At 39.8% G+C, this 18,877-nt stretch overlaps 2 protein-coding genes across 2 annotated transcripts; both read left to right on the top strand.

Moving 5' to 3' along the window:
• Positions 1 to 249: 249 nt before the first annotated feature.
• Positions 250 to 6,216, top strand: synj2bp (synaptojanin 2 binding protein). The gene is made up of 4 exons (XM_034110864.2): positions 250 to 439; positions 2,573 to 2,709; positions 3,804 to 3,899; positions 4,932 to 6,216. Exons 1-4 carry the CDS (start codon positions 382 to 384, stop codon positions 5,070 to 5,072), a joined length of 432 nt encoding a protein of 143 aa, XP_033966755.1. The 5' UTR covers positions 250 to 381; the 3' UTR covers positions 5,073 to 6,216.
• Positions 6,217 to 6,748: 532 nt separating this feature from the next.
• LOC117467302 (deubiquitinase DESI2) lies at positions 6,749 to 17,092 on the top strand. Its single transcript, XM_034110859.2, has 5 exons — positions 6,749 to 7,413; positions 10,139 to 10,211; positions 11,649 to 11,742; positions 11,923 to 12,064; positions 13,290 to 17,092. The coding sequence occupies exons 1-5, from the start codon at positions 7,375 to 7,377 to the stop codon at positions 13,503 to 13,505; spliced, it is 564 nt and encodes a 187-aa protein (XP_033966750.1). The 5' UTR covers positions 6,749 to 7,374; the 3' UTR covers positions 13,506 to 17,092.
• The last annotated feature ends 1,785 nt before the right edge of the window (positions 17,093 to 18,877 follow it).

Raw genomic sequence — 18,877 nt, 5'->3', positions numbered from 1 at the left:
TGACTTTTTTTAAGACTTTAGACATTTTCAGAATTATTTTAGAATTTTTTATTATGACTATTGTAGAATTCAGGCGTTTTTTTCAGAACTTTTTAGAATTTTGATATTTTTAATTTGTACTCTTTATCATATTTCTCTACTCTTACTCAAGTAGAGGATCTGGGTATCTCTTCCACCTCTGGTAATATCCATTTATTGAAAGGTTTTCCGAGCAGTCCGGATTATTTTCTCATGCCTCTCTGATTCAAAGGTTCCGCCTCTGTCCGTCAGGCGGCAGCACATCCTCCGGAGGAAGAAAACGAAACTCCTCAATGAGTTCACCTTCGGATAAATAGTTTGTCCCTTCTTCTTATTAAACATCTGTCTGCTATCTTTTACAACATGAACGGCTCCCTGCCATCCAACATGTTGGACATAAAGCTGAAGCGAGGCTCTGCGGGTAAGAAGACAACGGACTGAATAGTCTGACGCACAGTTAGCATGTTAGCTTAGCTAAGTAGCAGCTACAAATCAACCCTGTCAAACAGTGAAGCTAACGGCTAATGTGCGAATAAAACGTCATAATATGTGTTATAGTGCACTAAAACTGTTGGAGTGAGGTTGTTGAAGATAGTAAAACTATTGTGTGTTAGTTTAATTAAAGAAATAATGACTTAAGGGCTGTTTTTAAAAGTAACGATGTTGTTGGCCTGATGCTATCTGACAGTTTCTCCATTCAAAGTTTATTTAGCTTTAAGTGATCAGAGGTCAGTGGACTATTCAGATCTTGTACTTAACTAAAAGTAGAGTTACTCAGATCTTATACTTCAGTAAAAGTAGTAGTACTCAGATCTTGTACTTGAATAAACGTAGAAGTACCAGAGTGTAGGAATACTCTGTTACAAGTATAAGTCGTGCAATCAAAAATGTTACTCAAGTAAAAGTACACAAGTATTAGCATCAAAATATCCTTAAAGTACCCAAAGTAAAAGTATTCATCCTGCAGATTGGTCCATTTCAGAATAATATATATGATATGTTTTATAATGATTGATCATTAAAGTGTTCTCAAAGCTTGTGAAGGTGCAGCTAGTTTGAATGACTTTGTATACTGCAGGGTAGCTTGTGAATTTACTCCAGGTGGAACTAAAGTCTGATTCAACACTTGATTATATTTCACATCATTCATCCACATCTGTAAAGTAAGTAAAGGTATTAAATAAATGTAATGGAGTAAAAGTACACCTACATTTACCTCTGAATTGTAGTGGAGTAGAAATACAAGTTCTATATATTTCTGTAATGGGGGTACGTGGACCCCTAGGGGTACATTGGAGTACTGCAGGGGGTACGTGAGATTTATTTTACGTTAATAATAATAATACGTTTTATTTCGAGGCACCTTTCAGGACACCCAAGGTCGCCTTACAGTGCATAAAACAGCTAAAACAAAAACGGAACACAATTTAATCAAACCGACAAGGCAATACAGCAGCATAACAGCATAAAACAGGCAAGACAAGTGTGGAGTGACGGAGTGAGAGGGGGATCTGTGATAGCAGGTTGAATGTGTTTGAGTGACTAGGCCAGTTTAAACAGGTGGGTTTTGAGGTGGGATTTGAATGTCGTGATGTATTCCTGGATGAGGTTTGAGAGATATGTGCGGGTGAGGTTGTTGAGGGCTTTGTATGTAAGCAGAAGGTTTTTGTAGTCAATCCGGTGCTGAACAGGGAGCCAGTGAAGTTGGATGAGGATGGGGGTGATGTGGTCAGACGATTTGGTACAGGTAATGATCCGGGCAGCCGAGTTTTGAATGATTTGAGTCTGTTGAGTAGTTTTGTGGGTAGGCCAGAGAGGATAGCATTACAGTGGTCAATCCGGGATGTGACAAATGCATTAACCAGGATTTCGGTGCTGGATTGTGAAAGGGATGGGCGGAGTCTGGAAATGTTGCGGATATGGAAGAAGGCAGTCCGGGTGATGTTTTCTATGTGGGGTGCAAACGAAAGGGTGCTGTCCAGGATGACCCCAAGGCTTTTGACTTGGCTGGTGAAGGATACAGGGAAGCCGTCGATCATGATCGACATAATGATTTTTTATGTTTTCAAAGGGGGTACATTATTGAAAAAAGTTTGAGAATCACTGCTCTAGTGATGTGTTCTTTCTATTGGGATTTTGTATATACTTGTTGCTAAAATTAATGTCTATTTTTATTTGTTTCTTATATCTTTTAAACATTTTTAACTTGTAAAATCTAGTGTAATGCTTCACAACACGGCTACTTTGGATAAATAAAGTATCTACCTATCTACGAAGTTGCATACAGTTGAAACCCTAAAGTCATGAATAAGTATCTCAAAAGTATACTTGAGTGCAGTACTTGAGTACATTTTCGTAGTTACTTTACACCACTGGCTTCAAGTGAGAGTATCAGTGAAGTTATCTCAGTATCAGTCGGTTACAGTGTTCGAGTGAAGCCTCTTGCACTTTGATCCATTGAGATAGATATCATGATTGAATCATCAACTTTCACCCAGATACACTTAAATCCTCTATCTCATGCTAATGTGTGTTTATGTTGTTGTGTTTATAGGCTTGGGATTCAATATAGTGGGGGGTATGGATCAGGAGTATGTGCTGAATGACAGTGGAATATACGTGTCCAAAATTAAAGACGATGGAGCGGCTGGTATGGACGGACGACTCAATGAGGGGGACAAGATCCTGGCGGTGAGACACATATATATAATACTACTCGTACTACATTTTGAAAATACTCTGTTCCTAGTTAGTTAGTCATGCATTCATAATCTTACCCAAGTCAAAGATCAGTTCAGTCCATCGTTATTGTCCCACTAGGGGACATTTGCACAATGAACCACAGAAAACACAACAATACAGATACATTTTTGTACGGTTGTATGAGATTGTTAGCACCTATTTATACTTAAAGTACCAAAAGTAAAAGTACTTCATTGCATGATATATAACCAATTATTATTATGATAATTGATGTTTTAAAGTGTTCATCACAGCTGGTAAAGGTAAAGGAACTGTAACTAAAGTTGCATAAAATATAATTCATATTTTAGCTAATCGCCGAAATAGTAATACTATAATGATAATAAATACTGTATCGTATAGTAATGAAACGTAAAATGGCATTTAACTGACGAGGTATTTTGCTGGTGAGAGATTTTAGTGGCTTTAGTGTGTAGAAGCTAGTACCGTACTTTTCGGACTATAAAGCGCACCTGCATATGAGCCGCAGCAGCTAAATTGTCCGTCTGTCTTGCTCTCGTTCTGTCTCTCGGTTCCACTTTTACTTTGGCGCGCTACCTGTCTCACTCTTTTCCGGCCTCCAGCTTTTCCTGCTGGAGCCCGCCGCTTAGAGGTGGCGGGCGCGGAGCGGTCATAGAGCCCATAGGGTTAAAGGTGGTTAATTTTACCTGTAAAATCCATAGATTTAGGAGGTTCCCTAGTGGCCGTTAGCGGTACAAAAAAAATGTGGGGAAAAAGTCGCGGTTTATAGTCCGAAAAGTACGGTAAGCTGTTTGATTTGTTTTAGATAGGCACAACATGTTTCATATGCAGACCTTATTTTCCTGTTCCATGTTAAAATAAACCATTTTCAGTGGTACGCTGAGAAAGAGTAATTTCTTTGGGAAAATCATTGGTGAAAAAGTGTATGAACTTTGTGTATAAATAAAGATAAGTGTAGTGCGGTAAAAAGTAAAAATCTGGCTTGTAATGTGTAGTGGAATAGAAGTATAAAGGAGCAGTCATTTGATAAAAGGTGATAAAGAATGTTTTTGTTTTCCTAGATAAACGGGGTGCAGCTGGAGGGTCTGACACACAAAGCCACGGTGGATCTGTTCAGGATGGCCGGAGAGGACGTGCAGCTCTTGGTTCTGAAAAGGGTGAGAATTAAGGATGTACCTTTTCTTTTTTTTAAATGACCTGTTTCTTTTTCTTCAGGTATTTTTCTTTGTTGTCAACAACAATAGAAAATGTGTCTTTGGCTCACAGAACATAAAAGCTGCCCAAAAAAGTACAGCGTACAGAACAAAAATGGTAAAAATCTTACCACATTAACAAAGAAATACAAAACCTTTTATGCTCTTTGCACTTACTACAATCAATCACTTTTGACGTCATATTCCTTTATATATATTTCTTTAACTTTGGCACAAACATCCACAAGGACACAAAAGAGGATTTGGTATAAAAAGTATTTCACATTTAAACACAATGATGATAGGATAAACCTTTTGGTGACTTTTTTCTACCAACAAAATGTAAACATGTGGGTCCCACTTAACCAACGGCATCTTCACATTAGTAGTCCTTCTGCAAACAACAAATCCTGCGTGTGGCGTTTTACAAGTTCTACAATCTCTAGTTGTTCTCAGCAATTACACCTTGATCAAATATATAAATATTAGCAGAGCAAAGAGACGAAATGGTGTGTATAGTTACTCAAGGCAGGATGTTGTTTCAGGTGACGTTAATACTACTAATGCGTTAATTGTAATTGCCAGAAAGTGACATTTATAACGACATACAAACTAGATATTAATTTAAAAACATGATATTTTACACAATCTAACCCAACCCCTGCATCTACTACTCAACACTCTCTCAAGGGTGGGATATTTAGGCAAGGCATATATTATATAGCACCTTTCAACACAAGGCAATTCAAAGTGCTTTACAAAAATGAAAGACATTACGAAGGCATTTAAAAACACTCAAATATATGTGATTTATACTTGGAAAAATGAATAAACCAAAACAGATCTTATTTTTCAAAGGGGATTCCCTCTATATCCTTAAGTTGGTGGGTGTTTTATGTGTTTTCTACATGTTTTAAACCGGTAATAACGGGTGCAGAAATCCCTCGGTGTGGTGCAGTTTTAATCCTCTTGTTTTTATGTCTGTGTTTCCTGCAGTCTCCTCACTCAAACGGACCGCTGGGCTCCGGGCCCGATCCCAACGCTCCGCTCTCGGCTCTGGGGATCCTGGTTGTTTTAGCCGGAGCGGCAGCCCTCTGTGCTTTCATTTACATGCGGCAACAAAGGAGGCCCTTTTAACACAGCCTGTATAATGAATCATTTTTTTAAAGATGAAAAAAAACATTGCTAGAGGCCAAAGAAAAGAAAGGGGGAACAAACCATAGAAGTTTTTTTTTGTTGATTAGCAGCTGTTGGACTTTCTCTATAAAGGGATGGTCGCTTCTTCACACCCTTCCCTATGTAAACGAACGTAACTCTAAATAGTGATTGTAAGGAGCAGAGGAAGGAAAAGCATTCCTGCTGCCGGGCTGAGCTCAGGCAGAAACACTCGGCCGCCGTACACAGAAAAAGTTTATGCAGAAAAATATAAATCCTCAAGCTTTAGGGTCCATTTACAAACAAGTGGAAAACGCTTTACTTTCAGTTTGTTTGGGAGGAGTTTCAAAAAACAAAAAAGCCTGCAGCTAATGCGATGAATTGAAATGGACTTTCTACCCATTGCAATTCTCATGATACAAATGAAAATCAACACCCATAATGGTGCAGGGTTGAGTCCTAAAAAACAGGAAATGCTCTATGGCACAGAGGCATAACATATATCAGGCGTTATTTCTTAGTAAAATCACTTTATTCCTGGTATTCAGTGAGAAAAATATAGATTATCACCAGATGTATCATTTAATAAAGCAACGTATCACCAGATATTTTCACGTTTAGTTCATTATTATACAGTGTCACGCGGTCACTCAGGGTGAACCATCAAATCTTTATATGAGAAACAAATCATTCCTTAAGTATATATTATAAAGCGCTTGTTGTAATGGAGGAACATTCTTGTGAAGGATTGACAACTTGACACTAAGTGCAGTTTGAGCCATTTCAATGTAAAGGAGAGTTTTTTTTTTTAATAGATTAGTTGCTGTCAAAAATGTTTTTTTGCACTAGCCATAATCATGGAGCTCCTGCAGTAACTTCCATAGAAAAGATGAACGAGTGAATGGTCCACATTTTTAGTTTGCAGTGCAAACATCATGTGTTTGTGTCTGACTGTACGTGGCTCCTCTTTGTAAATAGATGCCATGTCGCTCTGCCGAGTCGGGTTGTGAATATGTGCATTATACCAGAAAAAAAACACAGATCAGAAGCACTAATGAATAAATTATGCAAAATATGGTGATTAACATTTAAGGAACCTTCTGTAATAAAATTCATGTTGAATTCATCTGTTCCAGGCTCATTTGGTGTTTTTTTCAATTAATACACACCAAATAAATTATGAGATAAGCATGTTTTCTCATAATGTTAATAATAAGGCAAAATGTTAACTAAATACATGACGAAAATTGGATTTAGAACAATAGTTTTATTGGACTAATGGTAGATTTGGAGACGGCTAAACGCATAAAGTTAGCTAACGGTAGCATAATACCAGATGTTGTCACTTTACCTTCAAAATAAAAGTCGACGTTGTTGCGACAAAAACTCCTTTCTGAGTATAATTATATTTTACCATATTAGTAATACTGATTTTATTAGTATAATATATTGGAGGGATAACGTAAATGAATGTTGTAAACCTAAACTGCTTGTATACACGTTATAACGGTTAGAACAAAGTGATTTTAGAATTCTAACGGTTTTAACGGTAGGTTCTCGTGCCTCAGAACCACACTACTGGGGTTACATCAGGCATTTTGTGTCTGGTTGACAGAAATTGTGTTTAAGTGATCAAATGTGGGCCTGTCCGTCCTGTTCACCCACCAGTAGCATCCCGTCTCCATCAGCTGTCGGAGGATGTTGCCTCGGAGGCAGATATGATGTAATCCCCACCAGGAGAGAGGGAGGGGGGGCAGAGCTGGAGAACAGCCGCGCAGCACGGATGGATCTCGGCTTAAACTTCATTGAATAATAACGGCTATTTAGAATAACGGTTAGTAACGGATCCGTGTTGGAGGAGTCATGCCGAGGAGAGGAGGCTGGATGCTGAACCCTCATCTGCCGGGAATGCTGCTGTAATTAACCCGGTTCTCTCCCACCATCCTCCAGGAGAAAATGACCCGCACTCCGCCTCCATCGTTAATATCTCCCCGCCCCAGCTGTCGACTTTTCCCGCCCGGGATGACCGTGATCCCCGCTCCTGTAGGCCCTTATCGTGGATAATTTAATCACCTCTAACGCGTCTTTAATGACATTTTGACCTACTGTGGTGGCTTTTATTTCGTGAATACACCTTTAACCAGAATTGGATGTAGTTTTGGGGAAATTTTCCTTGTTCCAGCCACCCTGCGGGGGAATGATCAGCCTCCATCCCTGGAAGTCCTGACAACCAGAAAACGTGGAGGAGGAGGGGGGGTGGACTCTTCCAGTTCAGCTTTAAACCATGGCCAATGAACCTGTCATCCTCAACGTGTATAATATGGTAAGAAATTACCACTTTTTTATTCAGTTTTATTTACTGTTTCTGGCTCTTTGTAACCTGACACCAGCAGAGGAAGTGAATGCACCAGCAGAAATAGCAGGCACCTGTTTGTTTCATAAGTGCACTTTGTCTGTTTGTGTCTGCAGATGTATCCAAATCCACCAAAAGTTAGCATTAGATAATGCCTCTTGCATTTAAAAAAACAAGTAATACAAAAAATAATTATCTTAATGTAAGTTCTATAAATACTGTCAAAAGACATGCAAACAAATCATGTTTTTAGTAATAAATTGTGTATAAATGAGTGTGTGAATGATGTGTGAGCATCAAACTCTGTAAAAAGCTTCAACATAGAGGTTCAGGTTCAGGTTATTTATTTGTACCCGTAGGTAGATTCTGTTTGCAGAGAAAAATACAAGGGTTCCATCCTGACACTAAAAACAAACACAAACAACAGACACATCTCTAATAAAGGACTAGTAAAAGTACAAGTATACCCTGCTCAACCAAATCTCAAAAATATTTAAAAAACATTTTAAGAAGGAAAACACTAGTACAAACATGGACATTCAAAATTCACAGTTCAAAATTAAATAAATAAAAATAGGCATAGAGAGGAAAGAAACTGGAGAGTTTGGTGTGTGTATTGAAGTATCTGAAATGTTATGATTAAATGTGCAAATGAGTTATGTAATGCTAACTTTAGGTGCATTTATGAGAACATCTGCAGAAACAAACATTCAAAGCTAATAAAACAAATTCCTGAATGTGGATGTTTTCTTTCAACTATATCGCAAGGAGACCAGTGCATTGAGTTCTCCCTGTAGTATCTCGCCTTAAATTGACAGATTTTGAATATGAGTTTAGTGAGCACAGCACAGTCTCATCCATCTTCAGTGATTGGATAAAAGCCTGGCTAACTTAATGCCTCTGAAACAAGAGCTTCCCTCTGTCACCGTGCCCACTGCTCTCATGCTGCACACACATACAATAACACAAATGTGCACATAAACACACACCACGGACAAAGCTGCTCATTCAGACCTGTGCCCACTGCCTGCTCTCTCTCCCTGCACAGCCTCCGTGTAAATAAATAACATTATGCAACCTGTGGCTGCAGGAACACCGAGTATCTTTACTACCGCTGCCACAACATAAAGCATGCTGCCACATGTTTGCAGCAGTAATATGAATCCAGAAACATCTCGTAACAAAGACTCCTAAGACATAAGTATAAAGTGTGAAATTGGGAAATGATATAAATACAATTTGATTGATTGATTAAAAACCCCAGCAGGGACATTTCTGCATATAAAAGGCGACCTGTCCTTTTATGTAAATAAGGTTTTAAAGTGGAGTATTTTCGACAGTGCTTTTACTGCAGTAAAGTAGCGGCTCTAACATCAGATGTATCTCCGCCGTCTCTGCTGAGCGAGGCAGTGATCAATCAGCCTTAAATACTTTCTTCTACCGAGAAATACACACAGAACATCCGGCGGAGAGTGAATCAGTGAGTGGGGGGGGGGGGGGGGGGGGGTATCGATCGTCTTCGGTATGAAATCAATTTGACTGCATGGCTCGCTGCAGCAGTGTCAGCATGCACATCATCCCAGGAGTGTTTCCAGCTACAAACGATAGGCTGCTGAAATAATTTTCTCTCCCATAAAACCCCAACCCCCCCCCCCCCCCGCCTGAAACGCCTCCATTGGACTCCTTTGTTTGCTTCAGTAACATGGTGACATCACTATGTGGACCGAATCACAGTGCTCCAACACACTGCACGTGATAGGCTAAGGGGCGGGACATCTCTAAGCGGTTGATCACAACAGAGACGGCCAGCTAACCAATCAGAGCGGACTGGGCTCTGGTTTCAGACAGAGGGTGAGAAGAGGTGCTGCAGCACAGGCAGTATGAGAAGAATAAAGAGCTTTTTGAACATTAAGACATGGAGACATGTCCCAGAGACACTACATACTGATATGGAACATGAGAAGGACTACAACAGGGTTCTCTAAATAAGCTAAACCATTAGTTTACATAATCGTATGTATGTCAATTTCCCCTCTTCAATCATCTGTAATTGTTTCAAATGCATATCATCAGTAAAGTCTGATGAGGTTTCACTTCAAATCATTTCTTTGGTTGAGGAGAGAACTACGTCAGATTGATGGAGATTTTAAATTATTCATAGTAGCACCCACACGTGTGATACCGGGACTTGTTTTTCACCAAGGAGAAAGTCATGTTAGCTTTTCACTGCTAAAATGTTTCTCTGGTCCTTTTTGGTCATTTTGTGTCCCTTTGTTGTCTTTTCTGTGTCTTTGTGTTGGTTGTCTCTCCTGGTTGATGCTTCTCTCTCTCGGTGACACTTGGTTATAACATTCCCATCAGTGTTCCTGGTGTGAAAGCGTTAAAAGCTAGAGGGCTAATAACAGTAGAAAGCGTTTCTCTGTGGACACAGAGTGAGAGGTGGATCAGCTTTGATTTGATCCGCCTGAGCTCAGAAACACGTTTTATTATTAATGATGGACAGCTGGACGTGTTTCCTCCTCAGGGTGTGGCAGGGCTCTTTTCATGTGTTCATCCAGCTGTCCACACACACACACACACACACACACACACACACACACACACACACACACACACACACACACACACATCAGTTCTGTTGGTAATGGTATCAATAAAAAAGATATACAGTATATTGATATCTCTCTTTTTGCAGTACTGGATAAACGAGTACACTTCCAATCTGGGCATTGGAGTCTTCCACTCAGGCATCGAGATTTATGGCAGAGGTAAGACCTTTTTAATTGTGTGTGTGTGTGTGTGTGTGTGTGTGTGTGTGTGTGTGTGTGTGTGTGTGTGTGTGTGTGTGTGTGTGTGTGTGTGTGTGTGTGTGTGTGTGTGTGTGTGTGTGTGTGTGTGTGTGTGTGTGTGTGTGTGTGTGTGTGTGTGTGTGTGTGTGTGTGTGTGTGTGTGTGTGTGTGTGTGTGTGTGTGTGTGTGTGTGTGTGTGTGCATCACGTCTGGGAATGAGGCTGTGTTCTCAGACACAGATAAGTAAAGTCTGGGTTTAAAAACTAAATATGGAGTTGTGTTTATAATACCGTGACCCCGTTTCTCTGGGTTGAGTCACCGCAGCAGAGTCACACTGTGTGTGTGTGTGTGTGTGTGTGTGTGTGTGTGTGTGTGTGTGTGTGTGTGTGTGTGTGTGTGTGTGTGTGTGTGTGTGTGTGTGTGTGTGTGTGTGTGTCTAAATCGTAGGGACTTACGCCCTTGCAACCAGGAATATGACCTCTGTGAGATATGGCGACCTTGCTCACTCAGGCTGTGCCTCCTTTTTGAGGGTTTTCTGCAGATTGCTCTGAGTTTGCAACATGTCTTTGCTCAATTCAGATGATACGAAACGTACTATGTGACGCACCTTATTCACGACACGGTGTTCTTCCCTCTTTATTATACCGCTGTACGTAAATACGGTGCAGTCTGTCATTAACCAGACGCATGATTTAAGTACAGTGTTCAGTGATTAACTGCTGCCGTGTGATTACAGCTGTGAGCTCCTACATTTGGAGAGTTCATAGTACAAGTATAAATAAATACCACAGTGTATGTATACTATGTATACTCAAGTACCAAAGTGTTGACATCAAAATGTTCAAACGGTGTATTTAAGATGTTCCACCCAGTGTTGCTGCATGTTTATTATTATATCATTGTCAGAGGATTTCATTTTGTTGTGACCTGAGATTAAGAATTAAGAATTTTAACTTGCAATTATTTCTATGATGTATTTTGGATCTTCGACTAATCAATAAGTTGATTGACAGTAGAATGATTGCAAACGATTTTGATAATGTGCTAATGTTTAAAGTATTTGTTTGCAAAACTGTATTAAAGTTTAATCTTTGGGTATAAGACTGATAAAACAAGATGAAGGCCTAATTTTAATTCCTCTACATATGGTTGAGTATGTAAATCTACAATAATACATCATCATTTACTAGTTGAATCTATTTTGTTTTAATGATCTTTAATCTAGAAAGAAGACATAATGTAGTGCAGTAAAGCTTGAATATTCTCCCCTCTTACTAAATGTAGTGATGTATACTGTAGGTATAAAGTAGCAGAAAAACAACAATTCTCCACATTCGAGTCAACAACCTCAATGAGTACTCAAGTGCAGTACTTGAGTAAAAGTACTTAGTTACTCATTACTCCTCTTTGTTTCAGAGTTTGCATACGGGGGCCATCCGTACCCTTTCAGCGGGATCTTTGAGATCACTCCTGGAAACACCACGGAGCTGGGGGAGACATTCAACTTCAAGTGAGGAATACTTCATTTTAGCACACAGTACTCACACACAGTACACACAGTACTCACACACAGTACACACAGTACTCACACACAGTACACACAGTACTCACACACAGTATCACACAGTACTCACATTAACACGCAGTGCTCTGAGAGGTATGTAATGCTGGTGAGTGTGCTCTTCCACAGGGAGGCCATAGTTCTGGGCACCACAGACTTCGCGGCGGACGACATGAATAAGGTCATGGAAGAGATGGGCAGAGAGTTCAAAGGCAACGCGTACCACCTGATGCACAAAAACTGCAACCACTTCTCCTCCTCGCTGTCCGAGGTCAGAGAACACACACGCTTCTGATTCTATATCAGGGGTGTCAAACTCAATGTCATCGCGGGCCACATCAGCATTATGGTTGCACTCAAAGGGCCAGTTGTAACTTTAAGACTATATAAAATACATATATAAATATATCATATATATAAAGTATTATATTACATTATTGCCTTTGCATTGGATTATTATCAGATAGAGTAATAACCATAGGGGTAATAACTTCATAATTAACTACGTCAGAAAGCAGAATTATTGGGCAAATAATTGCAAGTCTCTTCAGTGCGTATGTCCCAAAATGATTTAAAAAGAAAAGCCAAATTCTGGAGAAAAAAGAAATAGAAGTGACATTTTGAAATAAAAATCTAATTCTGAGAAAAAGGATTTCTATGAAAAAATGCAAATTTTGAAGAAAAAAAGGCAAATTCTGAGAAAAAAGTCATATTTGAGATGCATTGTGGGACATGTAGTTTATGGGCAACATGCTTCTGTAGCATGTAACCGTATAATAAACATATTATATTCTTTGCAAGCTCTTGTCGGGCCACATAAAATGAAGTCGCGGGCCGAATGTGGCCCCCGGGCCTTGAGTTTGACACCCCTGTTCTACATGCACGCAGTGACAGGGAACTATAACATACAGAACAGGGCAGAGTAAGTCAATTACACAGAAGGCTTTTCAGTCTAAAGCGCAAGTCTACAGAATTATAATCCGGCTCCACTCTAACTTTACCTCTGTCCCAACACATAATTAAAACCCTCCTGAAGTTAGATTGACGTTTAAATGTAATTTGTTTATGTTGTTAGTGTCATCTAAACAGGTTATTCGCATAAAAACACAGAATTAAAATGATTGATTCAAAGTTTTAGTTGTGTACAAACAAACACATAATCTGCTTAAAAGCACTCATAAATATTCATATTGATTTATAACACAATATAAAGCATTTTACAATTATGATTAATATATCAATTATCATAATACTTCATTTCTGCTTATTATTCAGGCCAGGTTTATATGTTGTACGTTTATTCAATATCGTAAAAATGGGGGTGTCATGTCCATATCTCGAAAGATTAGTCGATAATTGAAATGTCATACATCGTGCAATAATTCAATAACGTTATTATCGTGCGTAACCTAGAAAAAAGTAGTTTTCCACATGTCTCTCAAATCTGTATAAAATCAAACATCTTGTTTCCCATCCACATATTCTCTGTTCCTCAGCTGCTGTGTGGGCGTGAGACCCCGCGCTGGGTGAACCGCCTCGCCTACTTCTCCTCCTGCATCCCCTTCCTGCAGAGCTGCCTCCCCAAGGAGTGGCTGACCCCCGCCGCCCTGCAGACCCACATCAGCCTCCACAGAGAGGAGCACCGTGAGTCCAGCGACGAGGACCCTTCGTCCCCCACCGACAACTACAGCTGCCGCCACACCAGGGTCTGAAACACCCTCGGACGCTCAGAGGGGATTTAGTGGGATCGAACAACCAGCTGACCTCAGACCGATGGTCCTCTAAGGAAAGACTCATAACACTGGGATTTAAGACCTCTGTTCGACAGGATGGCAAACTCTTCCTCGGACTCTTGTAGATCTGAACTTTGTAACTATTCGGCTCTTTTTCCACAAACTGTTAAACCTTTGTCAGCCTTGCTCCCGTAAGCCTTCAGAGCTGCTTTTGTAGAACGACTAGACCTCCGAATCTGCATAACTCCAATAAGTCCTCGATAACCTCTCTGTGGCCTTCAGCTGACATCTCTTTCAGTGTGGACATCACAGCGTTAACGTTGGACTCAGTGGCCATCGGGATGTTTGGGACGAATCCCGATGGGCTGGTACTGAAGTGGGCCGGTCGGACGATGTGGGCCGGTCGGGGGGGGTTGGAAGCCCGGGGGAACTTGACAATGTACTAGCGGTTTACTATTTACTTGCGGTACCCAGGTCGGCCGGTCAGATAAGTCACTACCCCCCCCCCCCCGCGGTATTTACTTGCGGTACCGAGGTGGGCCGGTCGGATAGGTCACTAGCTGATGTTGCATGTTGAAGGAATTTCACAAGAACGTACAAATAACCAGCGTTGCCAGAGAGGGAATGTTAGACTATCGTCCTGAGGCTTAGAAATGGGGATATGATCGTACGCAAATCATAACCACGAGGACCAATATGTGTACATTTGACAAAAAACACTTTTGACCCATGATTGGCTCGAAATGAGTCCCGTGAGAAAAGATGCGTAAAGGCAGACGTAGAAATGACATTATTTTATCAAGCTGGTCCTGACTTTAACCGTGAATGTCACAAATTGATCGTACATGATGGCACTTTTTGGCATTATTGATTGTACAGAAAGCAAGACTATTATATGATGAATCCCAAACGTAAAAAGGGTCGCGGTGGTATCCGTAAATTGTACTATTAGTTGATAACAGAAAATGATTGAGTTCGATGATATAAAGATTATTGACGATATATCCGTGTATTGGACAATAAGTCGAAAACGTAAAAATGACCATGATCCCCCCCCATACTTACAGAAGTGGGGGCCAAGAATTTAAAATGTGATATGTTATATTCTATAATTCGAAAAACTTAAAAGTTTATCAAGGTCCTTACCATACTTTACGATAAGATGATGTTATTGTATTTTTAAGAAAATGATTGTTAACCACGAGAACAAATGGCCGTGATTGTATAACTTTAAGAAATGCAAAGTTGCAGAGTTCTAATTTCAAGCAAAATGTACAAAAGGCAAGATTATTGAAAAAAAGTACATAAAACATAGTGTGGGGGAAACTTCTGAAGCAATGGGAGTCAGGACTCAGAGACACGAGGAGAGCTGGAGCTTTGATGGCAAACACTGACGGTTTATTCGGAGCTTCGGCCGGAGAATTCACACGACGTGTCCCGGGCCACGATCTGACCACACGGTAGAGATGCCACAATCAGTTCTGCAGAGCCCTCCCGTAGCTCCAGGTTTGAACTAGAGAGTGTAATAATCAACATTCTTCAATAGATAGACTAAACAGCTGAGGACACTTTTGTTGTCGCTTATGGCTCGAGGTCATCTACACCCGAGAAGGATGTGTTCCAGGTGTCCCACAACAATAACTATCTCTGACCGAGAGAGGCCCGCTCACAAACTGGCAACATTAACAACTTGCTAGGGCAGCCCCTGCTTAAGGGAGATAGCGGCTGCTCAAGGCTGGTCAGCTGCGTCAGAGGGCGACGGAGGACATGCAGGGGAAAGCATTCCCCAAAACATAGAAATATGAGAGTTATTGTACAACTGGCAATGCTGGTCGCCACATTTCTGATTACAGATTCAAGTATTTCTGTTTTTAAACCAACAAACAGGGACAGTCATCACCCATCAGGGGAACTGTTCAGAACATCAGACACAAAGAGAAGCTGCTACAAGGACTATAATTGACTTTGTGACGCAGGACAACTTTTGTCTACGCTTTTATATACAAATGGTCTTTATATGATAACGGTGCGTTAACTTTCAGGATATGGAAATGTCCATTTACACCCGGGAAATGTTCCTTTGTGATACTGCTGTTCACCTTTTCCAACAATAACACTGAAACCTGAGACTTTATCAGTATTGTCCTTTAAACCACAGTTCCCATAACCCAAGTATTTATTTTTCCTTTTACCTGTTGTTCAATTGATCAATCTATATTTCATGTAACAGGGTCCTGCGGCCTAAAGGCTTTTACTGGTAATAAAACATGTCTTAAATCAACCTTTGAAAAGCTTAAAAGTAAGATTTTATGTTTTCAAGTTAGAGGAAAATGCTTTTTAGTTTTTTTTTACTTTAGGGTGAACTGACTTGACCATTGTAAAAGTAATGGCGTCTACACTTTTGGAAATCTACTGCATGGCTTTCTTGCAGAGTGTATGTAGCCAACACTGGGCTAGCTTAGCATAACAACTGCGAACAGAGGGAACCTGCTAGCCTGTCCAAAGGTAACAAAGTCCACCTACCAACACACATTTTATTATGAATAACTTTGTATTATTTATCCATAAAATATCACAACATAGTGTAACATGTCAATCCAAGTTTCTCAGAGTCTCGGGTGATGTCTTTAAATGTCCAAAGATATTCACTTTATTATGATATAAAACAGAAAAGGGCATTTTCTTCATGGAAAACTACATTAACCATTTAAACAAATCAAAAATAGTGGGACTAATGCATAATTCATCGAATACCAAGTATACCTTGTAGCTTAACCCTGACAAAAAGTGTAAAATACGAGAGGCTAGCACTTTCCATCTGTTACCATTCTTTATGCTAAGCTAAGCAGCTTTGAACTATATATGTATCTCTCAGTAGAGAGTGGTATCAAACTCATTATCTTACTCTTGGCAAGAAAACAAGACTGTGAATCTCCCAAAATGTCAAACTCATTCCTTTAAGATCATATTTTATTACGTATTTAAACTGAATACATTTTAATTAGATTCAACAGACTTTTAAATATCACTTTGATAAGTTCAGATCCTCGTTAAGGGAAAATATGATGTCATATAATTAATTGCTTTTGTATCAGACATGCAGGTAAAAAACACATGAATGCTTATTATCCCCCCTGGTAGTGATTACAATGTCATTTTGTATTCATGTCTTTATTCTGAAATGCAAACGCTCAGTGAAGCAGCTCATACGTGATTGTAATCCCTCTCAGGAAGGAAATCATGATTTTAAATAAGCTATATTTATTTATACTTTGATGTCGTCTTACATTGCACCAAGCGTATTTTGTTCGTATATTTTTTGTATATTTTGAGTTGACAGAGATCCATGCTCAAAGTCTTTACACAGAACGGACCGGTATTATTTTCTGGATCAACCCTGACTCTGTTTTTCCTAACCCAAGGCCATTTAAAGAATGATGATATAGTGCTAGAATAAAGGGCCAGAATAACAAAGAACATGTTTTGATTATTGTGCTGAGGCCTACAATATGGGAAAACTTCATACAAATACAAAAAAGTAGATATATAGATAGATATAAACTGTATTAAAGGTCCCATGTCATGCTTTTCCGGTTATTACCCGTCCCCTTGTGTGTTATGAAGGTTTTTATGCATGTTAACGGTCTGCAGAGTCACAAACCCTCAAAGTACACCCTGTAGCGAGTAAAACTCTGACACAGAGAAGACCTGTCTGTGCTGCCCCAGAACGCCTCGTTGGGGATTTTCTTTTTCAATTTTTTTCTTCCGGGAACCAAGTGACGTAACGACGACCCCTCCGTGGATTGGTCAAAATGGACCAACCCATGGAGCCGTTACGTTAAGTCCCCCCTACGTTAAGTCCCCCCTACGTTAAGTCCGCTACTTTAAGTCCGCTACGTTAAGTCCGCTACGTTAAGTCCTCGGAGCCGTTACGTTAAGTCCGCTACGTTAAGTCTGCGGAGCCGTTACGTTAAGTCTGTGGATTGGTCCAAATTGACCAATCCGCGGACTTCCTCACACACACACTCAATCTTTTCTCAGCTGCAGATTTCTCCTCCCTGAGACGGCAGGACGCGGCGAGGCTGTGAGTCGGTGTGTGAGCACACACACAAACTCCCAGCCAGGCTGCGGGTGTGTGTGTGTGTTCGGGCTGGTTTCTCTGTGTCTCGCCGTCTCGCAGACGCTCATAGGGAGGGGGGGGTCAGGAGCTTCAACAAGCCGTTTAGGACAGAGTGAATACACAGAGATGCTTTATGAGAAACCAATGTGATTTTGGAAAATTGCACAATTTAAATCTATTCTAGTAGACCTCAACAATGGAATTATGATCAGTAGAAATGGCCATGACATGGGACCTTTAATACTAAATGCATATATATATATATATTGTGGTGGAAATGCCACACTTAATCACCGACTTCTGGTAAGGAAAGAACAAATATACAAGCTTAACCCGAAGTTGTGTTGTTTAATAAAGAGTTATAGCATTTAACAGAATCAATCATATTTACAGCTCTAGTAGATAGCACCAAGATCTGACCCTGTTACAGAAACAACAGAAAAACAAGCACTTAATACAGGAAAAAGACAAAAGGGTGATCTCAGCAGGGAATGTACATTACAGGCCATTGTAATGTTGGCCAGACAGGCGAAACTTGCATACATGCTAATTACAAACCTAAGATGATCCATATGATAATTGCCTGACAAATGGTCAAGTCGACACCCTTGTCTGTCTGAGAACATTTAGCAGCTAGGCGTGAATTTAAACTCGAAAATAAAGTTACAGTGACATTATATATTGAACAAGACTTATGATAAATGTCTATGATTTATATATATTGTTTGATATTATCGTTTCAAATTGCTTTTTCGCTTTTTACCTTTAATACTAAATGGTCAAACACTCATTGGAGCGAGGGTCGGGGCGAAACTCTTGGAGGTTTTTCAAAATTAAACTTAATCTGATGGAAGGTATCATGGAAACAACAGTGCATTTGTTTAACTGTGCTGTTAACATCCCAATGTCCCATTGGGATGTTAACAGCACAGTTAAACAAATGTTGAGTTCTGACGTTAATATCAGAATTCTGAACAAAATAAATATATCTTCTGATCATTTTTTCCCCTTTGGAATATGTTTGACTATGATCTCGGAATTCTGGCTTTTCTCAAAATCTTGGGAACATTTTCGCTTATTTTTTCACATTTAACAAAAATGCTGCGGTTCATTCCTATGTAATGAGTGAAAACAACCTGTAATGTTGATTAGAACAACACAAAAGTGGTAAACTTCAGTGGAGTAAAGTTACTAAATAGATTTACTCAAGTACTGTACTTAAGTACAACTT

This window comes from Pseudochaenichthys georgianus, chromosome 22, assembly GCF_902827115.2.
Source record: "Pseudochaenichthys georgianus chromosome 22, fPseGeo1.2, whole genome shotgun sequence".
Lineage (NCBI taxonomy): Eukaryota > Metazoa > Chordata > Actinopteri > Perciformes > Channichthyidae > Pseudochaenichthys > Pseudochaenichthys georgianus.
Note: the sequence above shows the minus strand (reverse complement) of the source record. Positions and strands in the feature narration are given on the sequence as shown.

What these genes read in the sequence shown, in the direction of transcription:
- synj2bp (XM_034110864.2), top strand. Translation starts at nt 382, where the DNA reads ATGAACGGCTCCCTGCCATCCAACATGTTGGACATAAAGCTGAAGCGA. An exon ending in AGGGGGACAAGATCCTGGCG is followed by an intron (nt 2,710 to 3,803) that starts GTGAGACACATA and finishes TTGTTTTCCTAG; the next exon opens with ATAAACGGGGTGCAGCTGGA. An exon ending in AGCTCTTGGTTCTGAAAAGG is followed by an intron (nt 3,900 to 4,931) that starts GTGAGAATTAAG and finishes TGTTTCCTGCAG; the next exon opens with TCTCCTCACTCAAACGGACC.
- LOC117467302 (XM_034110859.2), top strand. Translation starts at nt 7,375, where the DNA reads ATGGCCAATGAACCTGTCATCCTCAACGTGTATAATATG. An exon ending in TCCTCAACGTGTATAATATG is followed by an intron (nt 7,414 to 10,138) that starts GTAAGAAATTAC and finishes CTCTTTTTGCAG; the next exon opens with TACTGGATAAACGAGTACAC. An exon ending in TCTCCTCCTCGCTGTCCGAG is followed by an intron (nt 12,065 to 13,289) that starts GTCAGAGAACAC and finishes TCTGTTCCTCAG; the next exon opens with CTGCTGTGTGGGCGTGAGAC.